The 19,556-nt window shown below is 40.0% G+C and overlaps 1 protein-coding gene across 1 annotated transcript in view; it reads left to right on the top strand.

The window, feature by feature from the left end:
* The window catches only part of prex1 (phosphatidylinositol-3,4,5-trisphosphate-dependent Rac exchange factor 1), an 84,994-nt gene that overhangs the window by 5,895 nt on the left and 59,543 nt on the right, over positions 1–19,556 (top strand). The window contains exons 3-5 of the mRNA XM_040152567.1: positions 12,628–12,693; positions 12,957–13,079; positions 18,784–18,888. Of these exons, the coding sequence (XP_040008501.1) occupies positions 12,628–12,693; positions 12,957–13,079; positions 18,784–18,888 (294 nt within the window). The remainder of the gene's footprint in view (positions 1–12,627; positions 12,694–12,956; positions 13,080–18,783; positions 18,889–19,556) is intronic.

Here is a 19,556-nt window from a genome sequence, read left to right as displayed (position 1 = left end):
AACAGTTACAGTGGTAGACTGCTGGGGTTTTGTGAGGGTTTTTATTATTACTGGGCTTTAAACTTTCTGCTGATTTGTAAGACTTGAGAGGCAGGACACAGAGTCTCATCAGACAGTTTTGAGATTTGAGACAGATATGCTGCTGTTCGACTGGAACAAAATTGTACCCTCCCATTTAATCAGTGATGCTAAATGTTATCTTCAATAACCTACAGGCTTTTGACTTTCTCTTTAACTACAGTTCATGGTCATGTTTGTATACTAAAACTGACAGCACTACCTTAACCCAAAGCCACTGCATAAACCACTAACCTGCTGTTGATGCACACATATGACGTTAATGTTTTAAATTGCCACTGTGCACCCTTCCATCTCGCTCTGGACAATTGGTACCATGCAGTGCAGCTACCGTGCCAGACTGATTCATTACGATGTAGGGTGTTGCATAAATGGGGGTAAATGCCAGTTTCCAACTTAATATTAGTGCTTTTTTTAGTCATGTGTGTTGATAAGCCATTTCTTTGAGGCATAGGACTGCAGCAGGAATTTTGAGAATTCAAGTTAACAAGTCTAAACCACTGTAACACCCGGAGGCATGATGTCAAATTCTCCCTTCCCTCCACAAGAGTTATTTGCGGATTCTTACAGCTGTGAATTAGCATAGGATAAAAGTCATTTTACATGATCAGTATGGATGGATATTTTTGGAATTCGGTGATTTTGCCTTTTTGTTAAAATGAATTTAATTATTTTCTTTGAATAGTTCTCTGTTAGTGGTTATTCAGTTAAGCAAATACATCTATTCAGGAGTGTATCCTGTGGAACCTGAGGTTTGTGGAGGTAAGAAAATGATGAATCAGTTTTCATTCAGGCATTACATCAGCTTACTGATTTCTTTTCTGTTTCAAATGTCAGACCATCCAATGTCAAGAATGCTGCCCAAGAGACTTTTCAGATGCACTGTTTGGGGCATTTTGTGAGTGGAGCAAACATCCGTCCAGAGACACCATCACTATGCGTGAAAAGCTCTGTGAAGTGCTGTCAACAGGCTGATATACTATACAATGGGTGACCTGGCCTGAATTGTAAAAGTGTGGCAACATGAGCTCTATGTCCCTTTGGAGATCATGACCCAGACACAGTTGGGACAAGTACTTTCTCAGGGTGGATACTGGGCGCAGTAGCTGTGTAGCATTGTTTTGAGTACACCCTTGAAGGGTGAATGAATAGGATGGATGGGTACCTGCAGAATGTCTTTGCATCGTCTCTCCCTGCAGAGTTTCCTATTTGGTTTACAGACTGTGGCCGCTGGCTTACAATGTTTGTTTGCTTTCTCAAATACAACCAGATGTGTGGCTTCTTTCAGGGGTCAGAGATCATTTTCCGGATAGGAAAACACTGAACAAAAAGCACAACCATAGAACACCTTTACACAAAGCTTCTTGAATTTAGAGAATATGGCAAAGATGTTCGGTAAAGTCTGGGTCATATTACTGTTGAATAGACTGCGGAAGTCTTGCTGGATCAGGCTGGGTCAGAGTAAATGCCTGGCCTGTATATTGTCCAGCCAGGAAGCTGTTCACATGACACAATGGGACAAAGAAGGAATGTCACACACACATTATACACTACCCAACACACTCCTGAGTAGTTCTTCTGTTGTTTTTTGATCCATGGTAGACAAACAGTTTTATTAATGCATTTTGAAGTAATTTTTACAATCTTATTTGAAATTAATCCTCCAAATAGAATTGCTGACCAGTTATGCATGTAAAATATGTGTGGGTGTTGTTGCTCTGAATTATGCTTCTTTTCCAGTTCATTTTCATCTCTTTTTTTCATCTCTTTTGTCCATTACTTTGGTCTACAGGCTCAGGTCTACTCTTTAATGTCAACCTAGAATTCCCACTTCCTCTGAGAGACTGTTGATATATTTGTTGTGACAAAACTGAATGAAAAGTGTGTTAGAGCCTACCGTGTGTGACACTCTGAGTGATAAAGGGATAAACTGGTAAAGTGTAAACAATTGCACTTTACCAGTTAGTGGAGATCTTTGCCTATTTATGCTATTAAACCCTACACATTTAAAAGGCTGCTGACTATGTTGTTATAACTGTTCATGACAGCTGCTGATAAATTCTTGGGCCTGGTTGCTGAAGGGCTTCCATTTTAGCATTCATTCAGTGTGATGACGTTCTTGCCAACTAACATGGAACGATTAAAGGCTTGAGTCATACATGCTTGAGCTGTAACTGTGATGATTTTGTTCTCTCATGGTGACAGGGAATCTTTTAGGAAATAGTACTACATTTTGAAATGAAGAATTACCACAGCCGCTTTTTGGGGGCGATTTTTGCCTCCATTTGTGATTGACATGACCCTTTACAGAATAGATATCTGACAGAAAAAAAACTTGTAAGTGAATGAAGCCCTTGTTTCGCTGGGGATTTTACCAGGACTGTTGTCTCTCTTCTTCTTGTGATTACATGTGATTGAGTCTTACAATTTAAGTTCCACACTCTGTTGTCTCTCTGCTATAACCGTATTTTTGCCTGCACAGAGATGGAATATTGTGAATTAGAATTATCCTGGAAGCATCACTTTCAGAAGTGGAAAGTGAGACCAGTGTTAGTTGCATTAGTGGCTGCCAAAATGAGAAGTTGAATGAATGTAGGTCAGTTGCATCAGTGGTTTCAGAGCTACAAAAGGTTTTTTCAGATAGAAAGGGCTTTAACTAGCTACTGTCTGTCTGTCTGTATGTCCATTAAGTACTGTTCTCTATCAGGTTGTTAAATACTGTTTGAGTTAGAGCCAGTCGGTGCTCTCTATGATCTTCCTCCCTGCTTTGCCAAATGACCATTATTGTTTAGTGTGGGATACCAATTTGTTTCTTTACCACCATTTTATCTCTGTCTGTGCCCATGAGACTGTTTATTTCTGCCCAGATGAATGCCAGGTGTGGCATGTTTAGTTTTGTTTGGTTATGTCACATACTATTTATGAAAGAAAACACATGTTTTTGTTCTGAAAATCTTGCTTAAAGGTATTATGGAAAGTGTAGTAAATCACTGTCTGACTTTAACTTAAACGATCAGTGATGTTGCATCTTTTTCTGTAGCTGGTCTATGGTCTGTTGGAAGCTTCACAGGTCTCTGATGGCTCACTCAACACCACACTCACTGCACTCTGATCCAGTCTGTGATCCTAACGTCTGTCAGCACCAAAAAACACACGTCCAAACGTCCAGATGGCCTCTGCAATCTGGTCCATGATGTTATCTCCAGATCACCACATGTCACCCCTCAACAGGAAAGTCAGTTGGAAAAAGGACTTACAGAAAAACCTAAATTGAGAGTCAGCACTGGTAGAGATGAAATTAAGTGACAGGTTGAAGTAGATGTGCGAGTCGGAAATTTCAGCTGTTAACGTTCAGTGCACAAATGGGGAAACAAATAAAAAAACATGAAACAACACTACTTTGGTTCGCAAGCAATTTCCATTCCCACTGTGACCAGGGGAGCATGTGAGAACGAGTGTTGCGTGCTTCTCTGTATTTTGTTTCTATAGATGTGTAATGAGAGATAGAATTGAGAGTGAGTCTGTAATTCTGTGACAGAAGCTTTCTAACAACCTGAAAAGTGGAGATATCAAATAAAATTTATAGCCCATTAATTACATGCAGCCACTGTGAAAGTGGGTGCATCTAGCAAAATGAGAAGGTGAAAATTCGCCAGCCCTTAGTTTTAAATGCTTCATGCAAACCTGGCAGATAAAAAAAGACATGCTCAGATATTATAATTCTTGCAGTAGTGAAACCTTTTGAAAGCAAAAATTTTATTGGACTGAAAAGGCTTGCTAAGCCAGATACAGGCTTTTTACTGCAAATGTCACAGGAAATGTGTATTTCACATAATGATCATGTGCATCATCCATTCATTAAAGCAACAGAGCTGATGTGGGCTTGATGAGTAGGTAGTCCAGGGTCCAGTGCTGTCTGTCTGTCCTCTGTGGTTGAGACACTGTCTCATCCCCTGTAGTGTTTACTTTCCGCCCATGTGAGCAACTCAAAAAGCCCTGAAGTTTAAAGTTCTTCTAAGCGGAAGTGAGTGAGAGGAGGAGAAAAAAAACTGGACAAGACTCAAAGAAGACTTTGTGTTTTGGTGATTGGCTCTGCCAAAAAGGGTTTCTCTTGGAAGCCAGCGAGGGACTGGTTGAAGGGTGAACGGGAAGCTGAGGGAGTTTTAAGAGGGTTTGGGAGAGATGTGAATTACGGCTTCAGAGAGAAAGAAGTTTGCTTAGGTTTACTGGGGTCCGTCATTGTGGCAACGCCACAGGTCATTCTCTGGCTCTGCTGCACTCAGGCCACAAAGAGGGTATTTCTTCATTTATTTATTCAATTTCATGCCATGTCGACCCCAAAATGGACCCCATCCTCTCTCCAAAACTGTCCTGTCCTCCTTTGTGGCTGGCTACCCATATCCTCTCTCCAGAAAGAGAGACCCTTAATGGACGCATTGTTTTTGCTTGTTGTTGTTTTCTCTTGGATGAGGAGGGGTAGATGGTTTGAGGCTGATGACCTGAGAACTCGCATAGAAAAGTCCTGAATCTGGGGATCTGTGATTCTGTTTGAGGGTTGTTTCAGTAGGTGTGGGAACTGAAACGAATTGAAAAGGGGCTCTGAGAGCCTGCTGGAAAAACTTTGACAAGTGTTAGAGCTTGTTCTTGATATACGGGGTCTCTTGTGAGATATCTGAATTGAGTGAAACGGCACAGCATTGTTGCTGAATGCTGATGGTAGCCATGGTCCAACAGAAAAAATAGTCCAGTTTTGTCCCCATCAACACCATCTTTATTTTCATTATGAAGACGCTGTCAGAATGAGAGAAATCTACTCCAAAAGACAATAAATTTTGGTGGTACCGTCCGATTGGCCCACTAATAAACAAACAGATGCGGTTATAAGGTTTCTCTATAAAATGACTTGTTCATCAAAGAAATGGTCAAAGACATATTTGACATGTGGTTACACATTACATCATCTTGCTACTAATTTCCGATAGATAATATGTACATTTTCACTTGCTCTTATGCCCATAATCCATCAGGTCAGTGTCACAGCTCAGTAATTATGTTTCTCTAGTTCTATTTGGTATGATTACCAAATGGTGGTTAATGAACATGGGTGAACTGATGTGAAGTGAAAGCCAGTGACACATACCAGTCTAGCATATGTCAGTGTTTCCTCTGGACCCTATTATAATATTGATCTTTTTGTCCAGTAGGTCACTGAGCGATAAATGGACAAATGTTTGGAAATCTAGTAAATAAAAGTATTTTTTTGTGTTCATATGCTGGACCGCAAACTTAAAATGTGCTCTGTTTTTTAGTGAACCCTAATTTATTTCTTCAGTTTGTCTTGTAATTCAGGAAACTAATATTTTTTTACACTTTCTTCCTTGTTTTTATGTACAACATATAGTATTATAACAAGCTTTCAGTATAATGCAATCCAGTACATTATCACCATTGCACCTAAACTGCTAGTCAAGGTGCCATGAAATCATGTTCTCACAGACATTCATTTTCCCATTAATCCCTCTTTAATGCAGATAAACTTGGCTGAAGGTAAACATATAAATTAAAAGGATCTTCTGCTCCTCATTCTGAGTCACCCTTGAGGCAACATCCGTTGCCAGCAGTGTGACGCCATCTCCAAAAGCTTTGACCCTCACTGTACATTTGACTTACTCCCATGTTGCAACTTGACTCAGTTAGACAATAGTGACATATTTTGACTTCTCTCTAGTTATTTCCCTGCTGGCTTTTACTACTGTAATTATGAACATGTTTTTTGTGTTGAGTTTTAGATTTTATCGTTTTTTTTACAGTCAGGTTAGTGAACTTTACAGTGGTGTGTTTTTTGTAAACTCTCTACCAGTCAATTAAAACTTTTCTAGACAAAAGTGACGACTTTGACTCAAAGAAATGGAATCTAATGTTGGGTCATGTTATGTGGTTGGCTTAGCTGCAGGTAGAAGACTCTGTTCAGAAGCAGACAGGGCAGACGTGAAGGCAGCAGGCCTCTTACTCACTGTCCAGTGGAGCGAACACTGAACCCACACCAGCATATGGTCCATCTGTATCTTCACACCTTACTGTCTGGCCCCTCTTCGCTCTGATAAACCTCGACATTTAGCAGACCCCCCTAGTCCACATCTGACCCTTTGGCTGCTGGTCATATGAGATGATGACACAAGACCAGTTATTGGTGTAAAACAGTGATCACACTGTCTGGGGTGGCAGGTGATGATGTGATTGATGAGTGATTTTGTAATTGTTGGTGCCTCAAAACTTAGACAGTATAGTCTCATTACAGCGGGGCTGTTGTGCCACGAAGGGTAAGTCCACAATTTAAATCACTTCCAAGTGTATAGTACACAGTGTGATTTATTTGTTTGTTACAGTCTGCTTGCATGGTAGTACAAAACTTTCAGACTTAACTTAGAACACAATTGAGTTAGGGCCAGTCAAACATGTTATATACTTCCTTTTCACAAAAGCCACACTTCCTGAAATGACATCTGCTGCTTTTGTGTGGAGAAGCACTGCTTCATTCTGCAGACTGTTTATTTTCCCTCCCTGCTGAGTTGAACCACTGCCTATCTGCTTGAAAAGAAGCAAAATTCTTGTCAATGATTTAGGTGTCTAAAAAAGTGTTGTCTTTTGTTCTGTGTGATTGCTGTGGTTTCACTTCCTGTTTGCATGCCACACACTCAAACACACCATGGAGACATGTGTGCACACTTCTTCTTTTGCAGTTTGGGGTTTTTTAACTTGTCTTCAGTTTTTCTTGCACACAAATAGTTGCATAAAGTGGACAGTGACTCAGCTTGGTAGGATCCCCCAGCTTTACGTCAACAGGTCACGTGTCCATTCAGCAAGTGGTATGTTTGAGTGGCCACTTGATTATGGCCCCTGGCTAGTTTCTTCGGTTATTTGAGAGGGGGAGTGAAGTCTGCTTTTGGCATGAGATTCCTTTTGAACTGTGGATAGATTGTGCAACATGCATCTATATCAAAAGTGTACGCCATCTATGTCATCTGCATTTAATGTTCTACTTTTGTAACACATAAGAGGCTTTTTATCATATTAACACTGGTTTGGACCAGTCCTGCCAGGCTATGCTGTATGTCATTATGCAGCAGCATTTAAACAAGCTCATAACAATGCAGACTTTCACCACACAAACACTGTGTTCTGTGCTCTGTGCAGTTATTTACACAATGGCGGTAAGAATTTGGTCCACATTTCCTGTGGACTTCAGAGTGCTTTTCTGAAGTGCACATGCTTTGACAGGAGGTTTCACACTTAAGTAAATTTACGGAACTGTTAGGCCAAACTGTGTGTCCAGAAAAACCTCTCGATGGATCAAGTGTGAAAACGCCCTTGTTCCAGGGCAGAGGTAGGGGTGTGGGGTTGTGAAAATGCTAACACAGAGCTAATATGAACTTGTTTGTAGGGTTTCTGGGTGATTTAGAAGTCTACCCTAGGGGTGAAATTCTTACCTTTTTTCCTGGAGGAAAAATGTCTGAATGCAAATGGCCAGGGCCTTTATCTGTTTGGCTTCTGTAGTAAACAGCTTGGTTAAACATTTTAGCGTTAGTTTAGATCATTCATATAATGAATGTGTATACATTTAACAAACTGCTTCATGGCTTTGTCACGTCCATGTACTAGACAAGCAAAGAGACCCAACCAATGAATTTTAATAACTAGTTACATTTTGCTGATACCTGCATATTGCTGTAAGGATTTAATAGTGTGCTGCTGTAGGTATTTCTGTTATGAATGGAGTTAATGGCTACAGGCTTTTGAGGGTGAGTAAGTAGGAAATCATAAAAACAATTCGTCTTTATGATTTCAAGCAATGGAAAGTACATTGGTTCATCAACAACTAGAGTAAGCTAATAAGTTTTAAAACAAGACTTTATCTGTACATTGCTTCGAAGAAAACCTTAAAAAATAAAAGTTCATGGGAGGTGCAATAGTAAAACAAGTACATTCTGTCTCCTGAAACCGAGGAAAATCATTATGATCAATAATTAAAATATTTAGCAGATATTTAGCTTTCCATAATTATCTAACCTTTAACTTTTATAATCTAGAAATAGTGTATAACCTATTCAAAATATATGTTTTATTACTTGTAACATTTTGTTGTATTTTTTTCTCTGATAAATGTAATTTATGTAATTTATGACTTTTGACTGTTTCCTTTGTGGGGTATGTTGGACTTTCCTTGCTTTACCATACTGAAATATCAGTGGTATATTCTACTTTGTGGTTTATCAAGGAGCTTCATGATTTTGTTGCTCGTATCCTGTGGGACCGTATCATGAGCAGTTTCTCCTAAAAGCCCAGCACCCCTGTGGTGAGAGACCATCATGTGCAATATCTCTTCTGTGCTCTCTGCAGCAGCTGAGCCCCATTCGTGCAGCCAATTTGACTCATTATTATGAGTTGAAGGGTATTATAAAATGAATTTGTATCCCATCTGACCAACTATTATTAACACATTGATTGACGTCATTACTATTTTTAGGTTCTGGAAAAGCATCTCATGCACACAATCTAATGTGAGCTGCTTAGGGCAACCTGTGCAGGAAAGGCTGCAGCGTACAGTGGGGTCCAAAAGTCGTGGTCTCACTATATATATATATAGAGTTGTGTCTTATTAAAGGAGATCTATGATCTGTATTTTTTTAAAGACAGTATGCTTTAGGAAGTGAGCTTTCAAAACATAATCATCTCTTAGTTCACCGCCATCAAATTCACAGTCAGTGTAGGTCAAGAGCTGACCTGTGGCTGAATCAGACTTCACACAGTAACTGAATGACAAATCTATCTGTCTTGGGCAACATAGGCAGAGTTATTGTTATTCATCCTTCATGTTAATATTTTTCATCACAGTATGATCCTCCACTTAACATGATTACACACCCTCAGTACAACATCACTTTCAACGATATGCTGATTTCAGAAAAGAGGCAGAAAGGTCACCTAAGATGGAGATATGAAAGTAAACAAGGACTATCAGCTACATCCTGCTGCCTCTCAGCATGTTGATTAAGAAGTAATGAGCTCAACAACTGTGTCCAGAGGGTCGAGTAGAGTTACAGTGTTTGTCATGACTACTGTGTTTGTTTTTCACGATTGACTTTCTTTTCCAATAACAACTGGCTTAGCCACATACTATGGAACGGATGGCTCTTTCAATATTCAGCTCATATCTTAATGTCAGTTTGCAATGCTCTGAGGTATTGTCCTCTCCATGCAAATGATGCATGAATTGTAATATGCGGACAGTTATCTGAGGATGGAGTCACATCTGTTTCTTTTCTGTTATCCAAACCAGAGTGGGAAATATTGGCTCTGTTTCAATTTTTGCATTTTGTTCACCCTGCCAAATTACAAAGCCAATCAGGACCTGTTAACAGAAATCACATGGAATTACTGGTAACTGTCTGTGAGTATAGGTAACCTGTCATCTCGCCAAGATGTAGACTTAGGCTGTGGAGGAATTCCAAACAAATTAGATTTGAGTCTATGTAACTCCTGCTAAGTGTGACTGAATTGTTTATTTTCTCTTTACTCCAGACTGCAGTGTGTCCAATTATGATTATGGTTTTCTACGCACAATGAACTGCTGTCCATCAGATGTCAACATCCTTCCAATTATACCCGTCATACGTTCTTTTGGGGCCCTTTCCTGTTGTTGGATCTGATCAGGCTCTCAAAATATTACAGTCCAGACTGTAAAAATCCTGAGTTTGAGTAAAGTCAGACATGCTTAGTGTACATGCCCAGTTTAGGCTCTTTTCTGTTGTCTGCTCTGGCTCTGCTGAAGCTAGTGTCTCAGTCATGATGATGGACAGAGAAATCTTCCAATTCTTCCAAATAAACCTGTGTGCTTTGTGATGGAACAATGAAGACAGCCAATACAACCCTGGGCGAGAATGAGGCGAGACCTGGAGTGAAAGGACCTCTTTGTTGCTCCTTCCTACCATCCTCCCTGCTGATCTCCCTGTCACCACATCTGTGTGGCACATTTTGTTTAAGGAGTGAATCCTGCCTGGATGGTAGCTGTCTAAGATGTCAATAAGGATTGACTCTCAAGTCTGGAAACATTTTACTTTTTACTTCACCCTCTGTTCCGCTATTGTCCCTTCCCCTTTTTTGTTTTCATCCTTTGCCCTCTTTGCTCTCTCCTGCACCCACCCTTCTTTCCTTTATCTGAAAGCAACTGAGGAAAAGTCTTGTTTCCTGCCTCGTCTCCTCTGCCAGAGAGCAATCTCTCACATGAGTGACTCCTCAAGTGTGGACAGGGTACAAGTTGCCATATGGGAGATTTAATTAGTGTATGCTTCAAGCACAGTCAGCTCCCTCCCAAAACCAGTCAAGAACGCGACAACTACTGCTTCTCTTTAATAATGGTCTTAATTAGGGAGGTCGCAGCTCACTGCTAAGGACCTTTGCATTCTATTTTAGTAAAAACCAACGCAAAAGCAAGTAGAGAAGGAGGGGGGGGGTTCTCCCAAAGTGTTCGGTCTCTGAGGAAATGATATGATTGCTGCTTGACTGCCGGTTGGCTTGGTTCTATCTTTAGAGCAAATGTGTGATTACAAGTCTTTCATTATAAGGATGTGACTTACTGTAAGTAATACATGTATAAGCCTGATGTTATGTGGGGCTGTATAGAGTGTGCAAGGGTTTTCTACAAAGGGACGGTATAATACATTTTCTTTCTTACCTTTCATTCTAATGGTATGTAGCCATACATATTTTTTTGGTTGGTCTGTATTAACCACAGAATACAGTGTCAGCAGTTTTCATAGGAATTATTTGGTAGAAAGTAGTTCCACTGAAATTCGCTATGGTGGATTTTGAACCTTGATATCTTTTGGAACAGAAAAAGTACCATCCAAAAAGCTTCAAGTCCTGAACAATGTTAAGTATTAAGAGTTTGTATCAAATGATTGGTCCTAAGTACTTTGATCAGATATGTCCTGACTTAAATTGGAAAACTTTTATAACTTTAGAATATATTTTATTTTTTGTAGGTTGTTTAGTTTGTTTATTTAATACTGATGCAGTGAGCAATCTGGCATATTTTGTTAGATAAAAAGGGTTTCGAGGGTTTTCTTTCCCTTAATCTCAGGTTATGTATTGGCACAGATATTGACATTTTTTCTATAAAGACACATTGCTGTAAGCATTTTTCAAACGTGACTTTTCAATGCTGAGAATGGGAAAGGGGTCTCAGACTTTTGGACCTCACTGTATGAACTGTATCTTTGAGGTGGCAGGTGTAAATCGAGAGGTTAGAACAACAGTGGTAACCTCCTGTTATACTCAGGTTTTCAGAATCATTGTACATTCATCACTGAACTCAGAGCTTTTTTCCTTTGTAACACCCTTCATCCACATGGCAAGCTATCAATTTTCCGACTTGAGGCACTGAAATGCAGTCAGACACAACAGCAGGAGTCTGCCAGATGAAGGAGGCTTCACGAGTAGGTTTTTTTTTGGGTGGTTTGGGGATACATATCTCTTCTCCTCTATGCTTTTTCTTCTTCAAGACAGTTTTGGTGTCTGGAGATGAGGCAGACAGACTGAGGCAGATTAAGCCTGTCAGACACAGTGCGATAGACAGAGAAATGGGGAAGACAGAATAAAAGAAACTGTTTGCAGATTCACTTCACCCTCTCTTCGCCATTCTTTTTTTTCTAAGTCAGGATTCTGATTGGCAGGCATGCAAACACACACACTCACACACACACACACACTCACACACACACTCACACACACACTCACACACACATACACTCACACTCACACTCACACTCACACTCACACTCACACTCACACACACACTCACACTCACACACAGACAAAGCTGCAGACACACACAAAGCTCAATTTGACATGAGCCTATTATGGTCGTCTTTGCTGAAGTGGTGTGTGGAGACGCTGCAACAATGAAACGGTTATTTTGGCTGATGTCTCACAGCTGAATGCTCAGGTGCATTAGCTTCCATTCCAGAAGATCCATACAGTGAGCTTTAAGTGTCACAAGATGGTGAAAAGAACATGTCTTATCACATAATGGAAACTTCTGAGGTACCTAAGGGACAGTGAAACAACTGTGACACGTCTGTCTCGCACACAAAAGGCAATTTTCTGTGAAATTTGTGAGCCTACATATGACTGTTGCTCAAAGGCTTGTGTATTTATGTAAATGCATTGTGATGTGACAGAATCTCTGTGTACTGTATGAATCTGTTTCCTCAAAACAAAGAGTGCATACACACTACCTTTAAAATAATCGGTAGAGGGAACCTGGATTTCCACTTCAGAACACTCTTGTGTGCAAATGAGATGGTTCAGGACTTCAAAAACCTGTATCGTTATCCTGTTAAATCGGACTCGGATTTTCAAAACTCCATATGCTTGCACTCTCCTGGATGTACACTGAATGTTTCAAGCCCATGCCTTACCAACAATAAGCAAAGCACTTCTTCTTTTTTTTTTTTTTTTAAACCTGCTTTGTTTCTGCTTCCTCCTCAGGCATTTTTGCAAAGAATCAGACAAACTGCAGATGACCAACAGTGTCTCTCACCTGAACATGTCAAGGTATGACTGGCTTTTAAAGACTTTTTTTTGCAGCCAAAAGACAAAGCCTGCAACTCAAAATGTATAAAATCTATAAAATGATTGATTTTTTTTTACTGACATGCTCAGATAAAATATTTATTCACTGATATACCTTCTTCTCCCACATCTCTGTTCATCTGTTGGTCACTTCCTTGCTCTTTCCCTTCTCTTCCTTTTCCCCTGCCTCTTTATCTCTTCCTTCCTCTGTATCCCCTCCCTTTACATCATCTCTCTGTTTATAGATTCTGTTTTCAAATATTGAGGACATCCTGGAGTTGCACAAAGAAGTGTTGTCTGCTGTGGAGGCCAGTCTGCAGCCTGAACCCCAGCCTCAACATGCACTGGGATACGTATTCCTCCAGTTTGTAAGTGCATGGGACACACAAAAACACACATAAATCCGCAGACAGTCACACACATTTACAAGCACATGGACATGCATGTGGGGGGCGCATGCAAAACCCATACACACAAACTCTTTTCATGGGTTTCCCGTAACCACAGATGCAGGGAAAGCGTGCAAAGCCTGCTGTGAAAATACCCCTTAATTCTCTTTTTCTCACATACACACCCCTCCCATCTCCTGGACTCCCCATTCTCTCTCTCCCTCTCTCTCTCTCTCTCTCACACACACACACACACGCACACACACACGCACACTCTCACTCGCTTTCTCACAGACTACCTCAACCCCTTTGACTTTTCTGCTTGCCAAACAGGCCTGCATCCTGTCAGGAAAAAGACTCTCTCATCCCTCCATCCCTCTTCATCAGTCTGTGCAAGTCACTGTCTCTGCCATCTCCTTCTTTTGCCCCTCCATCCCTCCATCCAAAGATTCCTCCCCGCCCTGCAACCTCCCACCTCCACCCCCTCCGCTCCCCTCTGTTTGAACTCGTTTGGCCCCAGGGAACAAACAAAGAAGGGTTTGTGTCCGGGGAGGAAGAGATGGTGTGTCACTCTGCGAGGGGACAATGCTGCTGCTGGTAGCACTCAATCTCAAGCTCTGTCTCTCTCTCTCTCTCTGTTTGTCTCTCTCTGATAAAATATCTTCAATTCACTTTCGCTAAGGCACAAAACAGCTCAGCAAGGTATCATCCTACAGATACCAAGAAAAAAAATGTCATTACATTGCCGAGAAACCCACAAGTTTCTGCCGCTTGCTTTTTTCACCTGGCTCAAATCCAGTAGTAGAGCCAAGAATCTGTTTAACTCAACCATTGACACTATTTCTGCCCTTAGAGCAGGTTTTGCTTCGGAGAAATTTCTATATAGCTAAAAATTCAACCTGCATGCCATTTTATCAATCACACCACTTCTTTGAAGGGAAATTAAACAATCAGTAATAATCTAACCACTACCTGCTCATGGCATGAATGACATTTAATCAAATGTGGGGGTAGCTGTTGAATAGGCTCATCAAATTGTACCTTCACACATGTGCAAGCTTTGTGACTCAAGCTATTATTAGATATAAATCCATGATGAGTCATAGTGATAAAGCAAAACTCGACTAACGTCTCTATAGCAGTGATATGATACATTTAAGTTAGAATTTAGTACAGTTTTATTCACATAATTACGATGTCATATAAAAAATTTACTTAAAAACAGAAGCTATATATAGTATTTAAAAGGTATAAATACTATTATATAAGGAATGTTTATATGTTCTAGGGTGGCACTTAGTGACTTCATTTATTATTTTAATAAATTATTTTTCAGTTAATCAATTAGTCATACAATACTGAAAAATAATCTATAACAATTTCTCAGAGCCCGGAGCAACATCTTCAATATGCTGGTTTTGTCAGACTGGCCAAACAAGAACCCAGAGATATTCAATTAATATATAAAGATTTAAAAAAGAGAAAGCGGAATATCTTCACATTTGAAAAAGTGCAACCGTGTTGGGTTTGGCATTTTTCTTGTTAGATGTGAACAAATCCAATAATTAGACCAAAACAATTAGTACATTTTAGGAAGATAAATTATCTGTGTAGCCAAAGCCTGATACAGCTTATTTCTCTCTGACATAGACCTCCATTGCTGTCCAAAAAAGTGATTTTTACAATTTGATTCCGGTACAGTTTAAACAAATGAGATATAATGTGTTAACATAACGTTAATATAATGTGCTACTAGACAGGCAGAGTTTGTTACCCTTGAACAGAGCTAGGCTAGCCGTTTCCGCTGGCTTCAGCCTCATATTTACTGTATAGGTGTGAGAGTGGTGTTGACCTTCTCATCTAAGGCTCAGCAAAAGTCGTTGAACTGTTCCTTTAAATAATTAATATCAATTGAATTTGTTGGCGACGCATTTTCAAACAAATCTACACATAGATACAAACACATGTCTTTTTCACTTTCCTGCTTTGCTTTGTTCATGCTTGTGGTATCCTTCATCTTTGTGTTTGTGTGTCGGTGTGTGTATGTGTATCTGATTGTGTATGCCACCATGTTTGTGCGTCTTTCTGCTGAGGTACTGAGCTTCCCATACAGACCACTCTTGTTACTGCATATCCATTACACTTCCCTCTCCTACCCATGACCTTTGTCTCCTTCAACACTGACACCTCTCAACCAATCGGTTGGCACCGTCTGGCGCCCTCCAGCCTTAGCCCTTGACCTCGACCAGAGGTCAAAACCATGACTGGGATTTGATTAACCTCTGGCATTGTTCCACAGGACTGTCTGCCACTCACAGTTAGGGAAGAAAAATGGGAAGATTGATTGCTATCCAAAGTCAGATGTTGCCAGGATGGCTTGGGAGGCTGCAAATGTAAAAAAAAAAAAAAAAAAAGTGCTCCAGTCTTGATTTTGAATTAAGATATCCAGAATTGTTTGTCATCGAAATTCTTTTTAAGCATTACACAGATGTTTCTTCATCAGTATGAATGAATATAGGGCATTTTGCAGTTTTAACCAAACAATATTTATCCTAATAACTTGGGGCCAAAATTTAGAATGATTATGTTTCGTTGGAAAAAAACACACATGGGTGTGATTAGGATTATTACAACTCTGCAAAGGTGAAAAAGTGACTCCTGTCAGACGAGAAACCAGAGACATCAATATTTGCTCTATTTCTGGAACTTTATATGTGGACACTGTGCAAGAAGCAACAGTCATGTCATTATGCACTTTCTGAACTACACCCATTATGCTTTGACTCTCTCAGTGTTTGATACTACCCTCTCATCTAGCCTCCGGAATAACATTCCAGTGATGAGGAATTCAAATAAAGACTTATGTTTATCAAAGGGACAACCCCAGTCTTGGGAGTTATTTTGGGTACAACTGATGTCTTTCAGTCTTTCAGAGTAATCCCAATCTTTAAAACTGACTGTGTGTAAATTAAAGGTTCACATTTTGGTCCCACGTAGACTTCCAAGCTACCTTAAGGGTGCCTGAATTGACAGTGTACATGTTGTCACCCGAGGAAAGGAAACACCTTCGAGTGGGCTCTGGTTGTAAACATAGCTGCAGAGAGGTATGCTTTTTTTGTGAGCAGAAGGGTTCAATTGCAGATGGTGACTGAGATATGAAAGGGTTATTTCAGGTTCAGCTACTGAAATGCCACCATAGGCAGGAGCATGTAAGCGTAAACTGATACACAGATGCTACATTTATACGTCACTAAATACTTCCTAAATACTTCCTTAATATTCAGCCTGTTCAAGTGTTATGTGTGGGTTGTTCCATGTATGTTTTTTCTATACTCTTTTTACAATTGCTTGAAACAGTTTACTTCAGGTACAACAGACCTCAACAAGCTGTTTGAATACAATTTGGAATACTGACGCATGGAAACTTGTCATCCTGTTTACTGCTGGATTTCACAGTCTTGGCATGTTCAGTGTAGTCGTAGCTAGCTGTCCTGGCTGGTTAAATAATTGGGGATTCAGTCAGCAGAAGACATATTCTGTTTACTTTACTGGTTTTTATGATAGCAAGCTATTGGATACTATGTTTTGTTTTGGTTTTTTTTTTAGTTGCTTAGTCTGCACAGATTAAGACTTTAAGGGACCATGCTAGTGTTTTTTCCATCTTTTAACCTTACAAATTATGTGCACTTTACATTTCTTTCAACTGCTTTGTAAAGCATGCCATATAGTTTTTCATTGCATTTTCCTACAAAAAAAACATAGGAAGATAAAAAAACAAAACTAATATGTGCATATTACAAGATATTCACCTTTACACATATTTGGTATTTAGCCAGTCAACAAAGTTTGTTGCCAGATGATATTGCGTTGTGCTGTGGACAAAATAGAGCCAGAATCAAGTTCATTGTCACGCTACCCTGCATTTGTTTGTGCTAGAGAGCTTTGAGAATGCTGAGCTAACGGAGTGGTTTCACGGACCACTATTTCTGTCTTACAGACTGCTAGTCAAACCTGTTATTGACTAGCAGTCTGTAAGATAGAAATAGTGAATTTTATTAAATATACTGTACATGGCAGAAGCATTCAGAAACACCAGTATAGTTCTTTGTGCATATTTTAGGTGAGAATTTAGAATATTTTGGCATAGTCAGACTGTTTTAAATACAAATAAGTAAGCTTTATTTGTTCTTAAGAACTGATTTTTTTTTTATTGTAAAGCACTTTGTAACTTTTTTTTTTGAAACGTGCTATATGAATAAAGTCCCTCCTGTGCTCCCTTCTTTAAATTGTGTAGTGTCTTAACTCAATTTGACAGTATCTGGGGGTTTCACACCATATGCTGGCCCAGCTGTTGTTCCCAGTGGTGCTTTGGACTGGAATCCCATGCCTAGCGTGGCTTTTGGTGTATATGTGTTCCTGCCTGTCTGTGTGGTAAAAACTGCCCACTGTTTACATTGTGCTGCTCACTTGTGTTACACGTCTAAGATTATCAGCTCCTTCTGGTCAACAGAATGGGATTGGGCAGAGGCACAGAGTTCTAAAAAAAGAGCTGTAAGCTTCGTTTGGCCGCTTCAGTCACCACTGCTGGGTTACCATGGAAAACGGACACGTGCACACATGCATTCGGCAGTACTGTAGGTAGTAATGTTTGCGTGCCTGTGCAGGATGCTGGCTTGGTAAAATTTGTATTTTTAAAGGTGTTCATAGACAATCATCTTATGGAACCCATACTATTATCCTAAAATGCTGCCAAGCTCTATAGTCTCAGTGGTCTGAATGACTGAATATTGATTATGCCTTTGAAGTATTATGGCCAAGCCAGCTTTAAATGCAAAACCCTCGGGCCGTATTATTTCAGTTAAGGCTGAAAGTGGTGTCCCAGCACCTGCAGTTTTGGATTTCAATTACTAGGATGTTTCAGATGACAGTTTCAGTTTCTAGACCTCTGGCTTAGGATCCGCTCTGCATATGGTTTCACATCCCAATTACTGTTGTATAGTCAAGCATACACAACAGGCTTCAACAAGCTTCAGGGTGTAAATTCAGCTGCAGCTGTGATATTGTGTATACATTGTCGTCTACAGTATTCTACATGAATAATGCATTTCAAGCTACAGTTTATTCAGGGGTTGAGGTGTTGTATTACGTATTGTAAAGAAAACTAAATGGCTGCTTGACAAAAGCTTCTGTATTAGTTGTAAGGTTGTTTAGTCTTGTTGCAGTGTGATGCTGTCATCAAGGAAATAGAAAAAGTGCTGAATGTTGGCATGCTGTTTACTTTTTTCTGCTATGAAAAAGAGAATTTTGATAAGTGATGTTGACGAAAACTAGTACAAGACGATTTGAGAAACCTAGTGAAAGTCAGTATTCTTTCAGGAGTTTTTTCTAATCATTGTTGCAGGTACACTCTCACATGATAGCCTGGCATAGCAAATACTGTGTCTGCTACTACTGTGACTACTAATAAGTAATGACAGCTGTGGAGCTGTAGAGCTGCAGTTATCCATCACTCTCCTTGCTATAGTACAATTGAATCATTACACTGTACTAATTGTAGCCTTCTCCCCGGTTTCTGCTCTGCACTGTCAATCTTCTTCCTGTCAGATGTCTTAGTAAATTCCTAAATGCTGCCAACTAGCCAGTAAAATGTGGTAAAGGGGGTGTTTTTTCTACTCTTTTGCAGAGGGAGAGCTTCTCAGTATATGGCGAGTACTGCAGTAACCATGAAAAGGCTTTGCGACTTCTCATGGAGCTAAACAAGATCCCCAACATCAGAACCTACCTGCTGGTAAGACACCACAGCTTTTCTCCTCTGCCTTGCTTTTATCTCGCCTTTTCTTGGCACTGCTTCTCTACCTCTTAAGTCATCGACTCGCTATGACTCTGACTCTTAATTATGTATGAAAAATCTCCATGTTTTCATTTTTTCGTACATTATACATTAAATCTTTTTCTCCGGTTGTGGCTGGACTGGTGTTTGTCCACATAAACCACTCACCTAATTTTCATCCTGTTATCTCTACTGCCTTCTTCCTTTGCCCTATATTTCTGTCCTCCTTTGAGTCTCTTCTCGGTTATTTCTTTTTCTGTCATTTATCCATGCTCCTCCTCCTTTTTCCTTCCATCATAACACCTCCATTTCCAAGTTAACACTTGAATAAAGGGCAAAAACTGTAACAAGGTCCGAGGGTTCTTCCTGCCTGGACAGGATACGACCACTATTAAGGTCATTTTTTTGTCGCTGTAGTGTTTCCGCTACCAGCTGTTTCCGTGTTTTGACACCCAAAACTTTGGACCCTGGACAATGAACGTAGAATGGCAACGGGGCTTTTGAGTGTGGACCCAACCAATGAAATCATCTGCAGATTCAGGGCCAACCAGCTGTGGAGTGTTGGCAGCCTTTTTGGGATTGGCCAAGAGATCTGAAGCCCTACGTTTGTTAGTGCCTGATGGTTT

The sequence above is a fragment of the Xiphias gladius genome, chromosome 18 (assembly GCF_016859285.1).
Source record: "Xiphias gladius isolate SHS-SW01 ecotype Sanya breed wild chromosome 18, ASM1685928v1, whole genome shotgun sequence".
In the NCBI taxonomy this organism is placed as follows: Eukaryota; Metazoa; Chordata; class Actinopteri; order Istiophoriformes; family Xiphiidae; genus Xiphias; species Xiphias gladius.
This window is presented reverse-complemented; position numbering and strand designations above follow the sequence as displayed.